A 12,512-nucleotide genomic window follows, 5' to 3' on the forward strand; every position below is an offset into this window, starting at 1 on the left:
GGGCTACCTGTGAAACCAGTCTTGTGGTCTAGAAAATAAATTGCAGCCACTGTGCTGCATTCTATGTAGACATGACAACCAACAGATTGTCTGTCCACATGAATGGCCACAAACCAACTGTGGCCAAGAAACAAGTGGACCATCCTTCATTTCAATGACTGATTTACAGCCTGTGCCATGTGGATCCTTCCCATCAACACCAGCTTTCCTGGACTGCACATGTGGGAATTTTTCCTACAATAAATCCTGCAGTCCCATAACCCTCCTGGGCTCGCCTTCATTAGTCACTGTCCTCACTAATTCAGCCCCTTCCCTGTTCGCATACCAGCAATAAGCAGCCATCATTCCACCACCACATCCAGACTGTTTTTCTCTCTCCTTCCGCTACTTCCCCTGCCCCAGCTTCCTCCTTACTCCCACCCAGTTACCACTCCCATCATGCACTGGTTCTGCTGCTTGGTGTGTGGTTTCAGTTGTCTGAGACTGCATTCGTGTGTTTGAGTTGCGTTTGCATGAGCCAAAAGCTTTAATTGTAAGCGTCTTTTTGCCGTGCCTATTGGCGCTCAACATCTCCACTATTTGGTGTGTGGCACCATCATGGATTTTCCATTGTTTGATTTTTGCCCGACAGCTTTTCTTCGATCCTAACCCAGTGCTGTTTTACTTTGCTATTATTTTCTTTTGCCTCACTACACTCAATGTCCGCCCTCCTCCTCTTCTTTCCTGTATTTTTCTTATTGCCTTACAAACTGCACTGCACACACTACTTATGAGCCACACTGTATCAACTGTATCAGCTGTGCACAAGAGACGGCTACACGACCACGTTGATTGTTGGCACAGCATCTTATGTCCCACATTTCTCCCACCAATATAATTAATCCTATACTTTCAAACTGATCACTCTCCCCAGTGTCATTTCCTGTATTTCTGCATTAACTCGCGCACCTTTCTGGTGCCACACGATATTGTATCTCATTCTACGAATCCTTCCCCACCCCCCGACACTTTCTCCGTTCTATCCCAGTTTGCACCCCTCCAGTCCCATCTGTCATCCCTCTTCTTCACACTTATCCACCCTCAGACCTGCTATCCACAGTGGAGATATTCTTTACGTTGACCCTTGTGACTTCTCACCAATTTTAGTGAGCTTTTGACTCCCTCAGCTTTCATCATGTTTCCCTGCTTTTGCATCCATTTCATCCTTTTCATGACGTTTCACATGTATTTGGGTGTATTTTTGTGAAATTTTTGGACATAATTCTACATTATTTACACATATTTCTGCATTTTTTCCACCACCATGGATCCTTGCTCCTTCCATCTGTGTCAATACAGATGAGTTTCCTTATCCCTAGCCACATCCCAGTCCCACATACTGTTCCTGCATTGTTGCTAGGCTCAAAGAATCCTCACTAATGGCCGTAACATCAAATTACCCATCTCTGTCTGCCACACCTCCTTCCACAATGACCCCCACCTGTTCAGATTCCGCAAATCCTTAGCCCACCCCAACATATCCTGTAAAACCATATCAATCAAGTCCAAACCTCCATGCAGTACCTTCACTCTATCTGCAAAATTCTCCTGCTATGCAATCCCGATTTCCTGGAACCCTAACACACATTTAAATTCTTGCCCTGCAGGAACTTTAGCAACAAGCACAATGCCACCTCAAAAAGCTCTTCACCCTGCTCGCTTCCTACTCCCACCTTGGAGTACCACTGTCCACCACCTCTACAACAACATCCAAACCTCCCTCACATCACCTCATACCTGACAAACCCTTTCTATCAGACCTACTACACTTACCCCACCCTCCAAAACTCTCATCACCATACAGAATCAAGAACCTAAACAGACCCACAATGCAGTCACGAACCATTCCTCCAGATGCCTTAGCCCCACAGAAATATCAGTCCTTTCCAAAGCCCTCACATTTTACCCCACTCCCAAATCCAGTACTGCAGGAATTGTTAAAGATCTTCTTCCTCCTCCAGGTCCCTACAGTGGAAATACTTTTCTGCCACCACCCCTACCATTCAAACTCAACCAAAGACCGATACTGAACCTTGCCCAACTCAGTTCACTTCTGTGTCCAACTGTGATCCACCCCTACTGCTCCCAAACCACCCCGTCAACTTTCCAGAATTTCTTAACCTCGAACTTGCCTCACCATCATTACCCAAATCCCTCAACTCGCAGACTAACCTTACATCTGCAAAACGAATTGCAGTCTGCCATCTAATAAATGATCATGAACTTATAATCTTACCTGCGGGCAAAGGCTCCATCACTGTTGTTCTGAACCGCAAGGATTACCTGGCGGAAGGACTCTGCCAGCTGTCTGATACTTCCACATACAAACCTTGCCACAGTGACACCGTTTTAATAATCCAGTGGGATCTCCAGCCACTACTCAAATCCTTAGGCCCATCCCAGTACCTCTCCCCGGAGTTCATCTCTCTACTCATCCCTATCACTCCCTGCACTCTTACCTTCTGCGTGCTTCCTAAAGTCCTTAAACCTAACCACCCAGGATGCTCCATTGTGGCCAGTTACTGTACCCCCACCGAGAGAATTTCTACTATCATAGACCAACACATTCACCCTATTACCCAGAACCTACCTCCCTATATAAAAGATATCAACCATTTCCCCTACCGATTCTCCATTGTCCCTGTCCCTTTAACACACGGTGCCCTGCTCAGCACTATTGATGCGACGTCCCTCTACACTAACATTCCTAATGCCCATGGCCTTACCACTATTTAACACTACCTTTCCCAATGCCAAATGGATTCCAAACAAACAACCTCCGTCCTAGTCCTCATGACTGACTATATCCTCACCCACAATTACTTCTGCTTTGAAGGCATTACCTACAGACTAACCCAGGATATGGCTATGGACACCCACATGGCACCATCCTGTGCTAAACTATTCATGGGCCATCTACATGAAGCCTTCCTATCAACCCAGAATTGTAAACCCCTCACCTGGTTCACATTCATTGATGACGTCTTTGCTATTTGGATCAAAGGTGAGGACACACTATCCTCATTCCTCCAGAACCTCAACAACTTCTCCCCATTTGCTTCACCTGGTTGTAATCAATACAACAAGCCACTTCCCTAGATGTTGATCTCCACCTCAAAGATGGCTACATCAGTACCTCCCTCCATATCAAACCTACTAACCACCAACAATACCTCCACTTCGACAGCTGCCACCCATTTCCAAGAAGTCCCTTCTGTACAGCCTAGCTAGCCAGGGTCGTCACATCTGCAGTGACATGCAGTCCCTCATGAAATGCACCGAGGGTCTCACTGAAGCCTTCACTTACTGTAATTATCTTCCCAATCTCAGACAAAAACACACCTCCTGTGCCTTATCTTTCCACTCTCTCCCACCACCTCCCAAAGTCTCACAGTCTGGCCACAGAGGAGCATTCCCCTCGTAACTCAGTACCACCAAGGACTGTAGCAATTTAATTACAATCTCCGCCAGTATTTTAATTACCTCTTGTCATGCCCTGAAATGAGAAATGTCCTGCCCACTGTCCTTCCCACCCATCCCACAATGGTATTCCACCATCCACTGAACCTACAAAATATACTCGTCCACCCTAACACAATCCCTGCTCCCAGTCCCTTAACTCATGACCCATACCCCTGTAATAGACCTAGATGCAAGACTTGTCCCATTCATCCTCCCACCATCACCTACTCCCGTCCTGCCACTAACATCACCCATCGCACCAAAGGCAGGGCTACCTGTGCAACCAGTCATGTGGTCTACAAGCTAAGATGCTACCACTGCGCTGCAGTCTATGTAGGCAAGACGACCAACAAACTGTCTGTCCCCATGACTGGCCACAAACAAACTGTGGCCAAGAAACAAGTGAATGACCCTGTTGCTGAACACACTGCCAAACATGATATCCTTCATTTCAATGAATGCTTCACAACCTGAGCAATATGGATCCTTCCCATCAACACCAGCTTTCCTGAACTGTGTGGGTGGGAACTTTCCCTGCAATATATCCTACATTCCTGTAACCCCATGGCCTCAACCTTTGGAAGTCACTGTCCTCACCCATTTAGTCACTTCCCTGTTCACATGCAAGCACTACACAGCCGTAATTCCACCGCCACACCCAGTATTTTCATTTTTGTCCTTTTCCACATGTTGGAAGGGGTGTAAACTGAAGCAAGTGCCCCATATGACAGTTCATGGTGGGGGTGGGGATGGAGGGGGGGTTGTTAGGGGGTGCTACACCTGGAGATATGGGATATTTTTGAAGACAATTGACAACTTCTTGTAGCCGTACAAAAGGTTCCACTTCTGACCTTGCTAAAAATCTTTTTAATACTTTTAAATCAATTTCTTGACAGAAAAATACCAAACTACACTATATTTTAACTTTCCCTAAGAGAGAGAGAGAGAGAGAGAGAGAGAGAGAGAGAGAGAGAGAGAGAGAGAGAGAGGTGTGGGGGAGGGAGAGAGAGAGAGGTGTGGGGGTGGGAGAGAGGGGGGAGAGAGAGAGAGAGAGAGAGAGAGAGAGAGAGAGAGAGAGAGAGAGAGAGAGAGAGAGAGATACAGTTATGTTGTTTATATGTTTAGTTATACTTACACATCAATAGGATAAATAGGAACATTCTTCCAGTTTCTTAGTGCAGTCCCCTTCTCAGGTGTGTATTTACTGTACACATAAACAGTATCGAGAGCATCTCTTTCCGGTGCATGCCGAACTTTCATCTCTATTTTTTTGTAGATTAGGCTTTCTACCTGAACATCTGTTAGAAGCCCAGTTTTCCGTATCATTTCTTTTGCATTTGAAACAAGAGATTTTAACAGTAATCTCTGAATTTCACTCTCATCTTTTGTCTGATTTCTTATTGACTGCATGAGTTCAGCAACCTGGGAACACAACATTACCATTAAAGAACACAATACTCTAATAGTAATTATAATGCTTATTGGATATGCTGACAATGTACAGTGTATAGCTCAAGTCAAATTTGTTTATAAATGGAGAAAGTTACAATGACGCCTAATAACTTGCACTAGGTAAACTATAATTACATACATCAGATGTCCTATACCTACATCACATCACATCACATCACAATTTTGCTTATGTCATTTATGCAACATTATATATTCTTTCAGTGAATTTTTAAGGAAATTTTGTTCTTAATGTAAACTATATTACATATTATACACAGTGTTATATTACAATCTGGCTTACACTTTATTGCATAAAAAAATCACATATTAAAGAAAAACTTTATCAAAAATGTTTCATATATTTTTTTTATAAATATATGAAATATGCATGTATGGATGTGTGTGTGTGTGTGTGTGTGTGTGTGTGTGTGTGTGTGTGTGTGTGTGTGTATACCTATCCTTTTCCCCCCCTAAGGTAAGTCTTTCCGCTCCCGGGATTGGAATGACTCCTTACCCTCTCCCTAAAACCCACATTCTTTCATCTTTCCTTCTCCTTCCCTCTTTCCAGACGAAGCAACCGCCGGTTGCGAAAGCTCGAAATTTTGTGTGTGTGTTTGTGTGTTTTTTTATTGTGCCTATCTACCGGCACTTTACCACTTGGTAAGTCTTGGAATCTTTGTTTTTAAAAAATATTTACATTTACAAGACCTCCATATAGGGCTTTTGGTCCACAACAACTTGGTTCTGCTTCAAATTTCATAGTGGTGTATGAGAGATCATGGAAGCTATCCATAATGGCATATATCGAATAGGGTTAATATCTGAAGTGCTTTATAGTTACAGTTTTAGTACACTTCATGGCAACAGTTCTGTTACTCGGCACTTCAAAGGACAGAAGAATTTCATCCACATTCGTAATTTGGCTTAGTTCCACACTGGTTTTCTTTGATGTTGAATAATAAAGCGATTAAAAGATAATACTTTCTCTTCATACTCTTGTAGTGTTTTCTGAGATATCTTTCTTTTGGGTCACATCCTAAGTTCATGACACTTCATAAACCCGTAACACCAACCAAGTCCACCCTTAAAGCCTGTCGTGCTCCACTGTAGCGCTAACTTACAAGAACGTATTTAAATCACTTTTGTGTTAATTCCAGTGCCACTTTGACAGTGTCCTTGAATCCATTTCAATACGTCATCATCTAGTTTTGGCCATTTTGCATTCAGTCCTCTATATGCACATTTAGCCACAGGGCATGAACAGAAATTCAAAAAGGCCAAATCGCATAACCACAGAGGTCTCTGGAATGTCCTCCTCACTCACAGGAATTTGTAATTATGTTTCTTGCAGTCTACCACACTGAAGACTGATGTGCCTGCAAGAGAATGTGCAAAGTCTTGCACATTGGGAATTAGATTACTGTCAATTATGGTGTGCAAGTTAACAGCTCTGTAATAGGCAAATAAATGTCAAGTACGGTCTTTCTCTTAAGACCAGTTTAATGGGTGATATCCAAGCACTATTAGAGGGGTGGACAGTCGCTCATTTTAATAGCTCATCTATGGAAGCCTTTGCCGCATGTAGTTTTTGGGGGAAGGTGTCAAGCAGGCGGACCTGGGGTGGTGACGATTCAATGTACAGTTCTCTTACAGACGGCACTGAGAAGAAGGGGTGGAGGGAAATACGAGGGAGGCTTGTCAGTTGCACTGGTGGGTTCATGCACAGTATCTGATAACAGCCCTTCACTAACCTTGGCATGATATCTAGTGAGCTGGTTGAGTATGTCTGCAAGGTGCACAATGGCTCTGTCAGGATAGAGAATAGCGTCAGTGGCTCATGGGTTGAACCTGATGTAGACGGGTGTGCATGACAATGATCTAAGCTGGTGAGATCATGCCATGCATCTTTCAGTGCAATAGCAACTGTAGCAATATGTTGCAAAGGTTGTTGCTTTTATGCCACATACAAGTGTTGGAGAGGCATATGTTAAAATAATAACTCCTCAAGAATAGTAAGACTCAGAGAGGGCCATCAGAGATCGACACAGATCCTGGTGAGGGGAGTTTTCGCTGATGACACTGGTGATGGGTCGACCACTGTCCTGATGAAGTAAAATGCAGTGAGCCAGGTCTGGTAGTACCGATAGTGTAGTAATAAGATTGCACCAAGGATGGGTTCTGTGACATCAGTGATAAGGAAGGCCCACGGTAATGGGCTGTCAGAACCCAGATTGACATTGATGGTAGTTGGGTTGTACATAGCGACTGTAAGGTAATTTGCTTGTGATGTAGAATGTGTGATGAGACAGCAAGACGCAAGACGGGGTGTGCCGATCAGGGCTGTAGTACTGACATCAGTACCTGTATCAACAAGTAGGTAGTTTTGTGCTGTGCAGTCAAACAGGCAGGGGCTGGAAGGTCATGTCTGTGATGACTATGTTCTCTCTCTCTCTCTCTCTCTCTCTCTCTCTCACACACACACACACACTCTCTCTCTCACTGTGTGTGTGTGTGTGTGTGTGTGTGTGTGTGTGTGTGTGTGTGTGTGTGTGTGTGTGTGTGTCTCATGGCGGCTGGCACTGGAAATTCAGGTGAACTCTGTCGGCCTTGGCAGTGTCACAGCATGTTGCGTGGAGAGGTGGTTGTGAGGCTGTCGGCCTTGGCAGTGTCATAGCAAGTTGCGTGGAGAGGTGGTTGTGAGGCAGTGATTTGTGCACTTTTAGCTGGATAACTGATGCTTTGTCAGTGCTGGCTGTAGTCATGTAATCTATCAGTGAGCCATAATTTCACACCAAGATGTTCCTGTTCATGCAAAATCATCTTGAGTTGCACCTGTGAGGGTGGTCTAATGACCCACTAAGTTCCCAGAGCCTAATCAGGCACTAGGTTTGTATCAATCAGGGTTCTGAGGTAGTGACATAGTTTTAAAGGAGTGCTGTCAACCATGGCTTCCTCATAAATAATCTGTCCGAGCTGCTGTTCTGATGTCTATGAAACACTGGAGCAGCAGCAATTTAGCTGTATCGTACTTGTTCGCTGTGGGTGGTGTGAAAGTAAGTGACTAATCAAATCCACCTGGTCACCAAGGTAGTTCAGGAGAGTGACGAATTTAGCTATGTCATCAATTATCACATGTTCTGTCATGAATGCACTCACTGATGGCAGACTTCTTTGCAGGTGAATTGGCATGGAATGGTCGAAGTTTGAGTGTTGAATAGAAAGTAAACAAGTTGTCCCAAGGTTGTAGACATGGTGTAGGCTGGTGTGTAAGTGGAACCAGTTTACTGAAACTCGCACCGTAGGTACAGCAGCAGTGTTGCTAGTTAATAGTTCATGTGGCTGTATCACTTCGGGGTCAGCAGTGTCGTTCCTTGCTGTGGTGGCAGTAAAGAAATACAAACCATAGACATATGACTGGTATAATTGATGATTTAACACCACATATAGAAGCTTACATAAATGCAATCAGCACATTTCAAGTCTGAAATAGACTGATATTCCAATGCAAGGCCACACAATACGCCGTTGGCAAGAGCCAGAATGTTATTTTTCACTCAAAGCCCCAGTGTTGTTAGTCCAGTCCCCACATGATTTATGATTGCATCTATAGTACACTGGTCTTTCTGGAACACAAAGAGGCTTTAACTTATTACCCCATGTTTCATCGGAAATGCAGTAGGTTTCTGTGTTCCGTTCATTCACATATTTTTTATATAACTGGCACAAGAGGAACAGTTCTATAATTTTCTGGTTTGTATTTATGAGCCTTTTTATGCAATACTTTTATGGAAGGAGAAGTGCTTTGAGTAGAGAGTAAAATTTTTGGTGCATCAATTGTATCTCTGTTCATACCAAGCAGCTAAGTTAGCTTCTCTCTGGTACTAGACACATTCACTTCTTGTACAGTGCCCGAGTTAATGTTGTGTGTATTTACAAAGCTAATCTGTTCTAGCTCAATATTTCTGTATGCATTTTATTTATTGATGCTAATGTACCCAAAATTGGTGACACTGAGAAGAAAAATGGTTCATAAAAAGACACCTCTCTCTTATGTCATTACAAGCTGGAAATACACTTACAGAATAGCTTAGGATGGGGACTGAAAAAGTTACTGTAAAATTATGCAAGACATCCAGTTGTCAAGTTCACTACCACCGGTTCCCCTATGTTCCTGGAGCTCTGCTCTACAGTGGGCAAGGGAAAGGGGGGGAGGGATGGAGGGTGGCTGTGTGGGAGCAGGAGCACTTCAAGTATTGTGTAGACCCTGAGGTAAATGTTACATCTGTTCATGCTAAGTAGCTAAGTTTTACTTAATCTCTCATCGGTATCTACCACATTCACTTTGATTCACTGTGCACAGTGTGTGAGGTGATGTTGTGTATATATTTACCAAACTGTAAATAAATCTGGTTCTAGTTCAGCATTTCTATATTCAAGTTATTTATTGTGACTAACGGCCCACAGTTTTATTTTTGCTGTATTGAAGAAATTTCTAAACATGATATGATGATTAACCATATAAGATTCTTCTGGATGTCCTTTTTTATGATGAAATAATTTATGCCTATGCTCTTGACAACACAGTCTCTAAAACAGCAGTTTTGTATTGACAGCCATAGAGATACATATTCAGGAGTTTGTAGTTGTACATGTTGGACTTACTATTGCCTTGTTTAAGACACATGCTTTCATTGTTTCAATAAGATCCCATACTGTTTTTGAATATTTCAGTGAATTTATGTTTAGACTGCCTAATTCCACACATTTACAGTTTTTGCTGAAGCTTATTTACTATTATTTCTAATTGGTTTACATTATTTTTCTTGTACTGCATATTCTGGTGAATTCCTTTTATATTTGTTTGGCCTAGTACTTTGACAGTAGTTTTGGATTCTGATTGTGGCATAAAGTAAATTTGTCTTGGCTCTTCCTGACACCATCAAGAAATATACATTTCCTTTTCTGAGAATTTTTCATTGGTTACATTTATGGCAAAATTTACAGATTTCTCTGTGGGACTTATTTTTTTATCTTAATAAAGAATGGGAGTTTTGAACTTTGTCTTATCTGAACTTTGTCATATTTTTAATAATTAAGTAAATAAACCTACAGAAAACCTGTTCTTACTTAGACTATTTATATGCAACACACACATCTCATTCATTTTAATTCAGAAACATTAACTCACTTCCATTGGAGCTTGCAATACCAGACAGTAACTGAAATAATATATTTGAATGTATTTTCACAGTTGAAAAATTCTGTATCCTATTGCTCATATGAAATTTATGACACAGAATATTTCTTGGTGTAAAATGATTACCTCTGTTGGTGTTATATGCTTTAGACAGACAAATTCATATATTTTTCTTTCACATATATCAGCAAGCAGTCTTCTTGAGGTTTCCAAGTATTCATCATGGCTGTATAACAAATTATAAAATATGCTGTCATTCAAAGTCACAAATGCTCTCGCATCCTTATGTATCTCTGATAGTTTGTACCTGAAAGAATAAAAGACATTATTATTATTATTATTATTATTATTATTATTATTATTATTATTATCGTCATTATTATTATCATCGTCATTATTATTATCATCGTCATTATTATTACTGGTGGTGGTGGTAATAGTAGCAGTAGTAGCAGCAGCAGTGTTGAAAAACGCAGTTTTTATATTACCTCATGTAATGAGTTATGAGTAGCAGACCTACAGTCCCATGTTGGAATGGTTTCAGAGTGGTGACCCCTTTTTGTTGGTTGGCTAGAAGAACATGCTGCAATGCTAGTTGCAGACATTTACAGGTTTTGAGTCATTTAATTTGTTCATTAGTCAAGAAATCAAATGTTACATCTCAGACAGAAGCTATTTCTCATTTGCAATATATTTCTCTGTTAAAGTTGAGAACTGTAACAAGTATTTCACATTTCAAAAAACATCTAAGTACTCACTGAAATGAGCTTGCAAAGAACATGCTTTATCGAAATAATATGTTTAATACAAAGATTTGTTTTCTTTTTCTGTATTAGTAATTTACAAGTATTATTTTATGTGCAAGTATTATTTTATATATTTTTATTTTGTAATCCGGTATATATGGCTTCAGTCTAAGATAAGAATTAAAATTCTGCCAACAGGCACAAATATTTTAAAGTTTACTTAAACACTTTAATAATCCACACTGCTTAATGTCGTTTTTACCCTTCAGTCAGGAAAGTGGCTCAACTAAGGAAATTAGAAGAAACACTGAACCAATGGCTGCAAAAAAGAAAAACTGAACTAACTCATTTGGTAACTTTTTGAGCAAGATAGGTGGTCAAAAAAATATTGTTTATGTTTCACGCTTTTAATTAGCACTGGGGGTATTATATACAATATTTACACTACTTACTGCACTCTATTATAACACTGCAGACCCTCAGGAAACTGTGAGAGCACAGAATTGACAGAAATCATAAAATGAGAAAGTAAAATGTTATCTCTTGAATTTACTAAGTTACAAAATATGCTGAAATTCTGCCAAAAGTACTCGCATCAGATAGACAAGGTAATCATTACAATAAACATAATTGCCCTCTATTGGATAAACGGCGAACTACAAAGTTTGGTTTGAGTTGATCGAAGAGGTTAACACTGAACTGATGGCAAAGTCATTTACCGTATATTGAAATGCTACTCCTCGGGTGGAGAGCAAGCAGTGAGGAGTGGTTAGAGTCTGGCAGTAGTGATGCAATCATGAATACCTTATACTTCACCACTGCTAAATGATAAACTGTTTTATAGCAGGCACTGCAGTCAAATGGTTAACAGTAAAATTCTTTGTTCATCATAGTCATCATAAAGACTACATAGAGTGAAGCTGCTGTATAGGTCTCAGTTGCAGAAAATCTTGGCTACCTAAGTTGACACAGTAGATTTGGATAATGATACTATTACCTTAATACTTGACCTAAAAAGGGTGCCATTATCTTGCTTGAAACTATTACCCAGTGAAACTACTACAGAGCAGAATTTAAGCAAGCAACTATTCTTACTGATGGAAAAAATACTGTTTCATCCCAAAAAGAAAAAGAAAACAATGACACTTGTGAAACACTTTTTCCTACATTTATTTCTGAAGTTTTAAAACTTTATATTTTGCTTTATAAAACCGAAAATACCTGCTAAATTTGTCTAGAAAACTTATCTCAGGAGGGGTTGGAGAGGAACCAGAATTACTTGGTACACATGGAACAAACCGCAACAGAGAAAAACATGTTGCTCTGATAAGGTGAACTTTACATTCGCGAAAAGCTTTTATTTTGTAACGTAGTTTAATTTTTCACCAGAAATAACACTGAAGTTAGTGTTATACAAATTGAAAATAGTCTGCTGTACTGCTGATGTACAAGTATTCATCATTAAGTAATGCCCCACTTTTTCTCGAAGGATGATTTTTTATTCATGAATTAAATACGCCATATTACTCCTCAATTATTTGACTGTACATCACTGTCTTCAATGGAATCTTCATTAAATTCTATGGCCTTATGCCACGTGAATGGAAGAGCCTATA

General features: G+C 40.7%; 1 protein-coding gene across 5 annotated transcripts in view; it reads right to left on the reverse strand.

Annotated features, from left to right (window-relative positions):
* Positions 1-12,512, reverse strand: part of LOC126353854 (uncharacterized) — an 830,655-nt gene that overhangs the window by 10,372 nt on the left and 807,771 nt on the right. For all 5 annotated transcript variants that reach the window (XM_050003019.1, XM_050003018.1, XM_050003020.1 and 2 more), the window contains 2 exons: positions 10,277-10,457; positions 4,637-4,923 (listed from right to left, as the gene is read on the reverse strand). In XM_050003019.1, coding sequence (XP_049858976.1) covers positions 4,637-4,923; positions 10,277-10,457 — 468 coding nt within the window. The remainder of the gene's footprint in view (positions 1-4,636; positions 4,924-10,276; positions 10,458-12,512) is intronic.

This window comes from Schistocerca gregaria, chromosome 3 (assembly GCF_023897955.1).
Source record: "Schistocerca gregaria isolate iqSchGreg1 chromosome 3, iqSchGreg1.2, whole genome shotgun sequence".
Classification (NCBI taxonomy): Eukaryota; Metazoa; Arthropoda; class Insecta; order Orthoptera; family Acrididae; genus Schistocerca; species Schistocerca gregaria.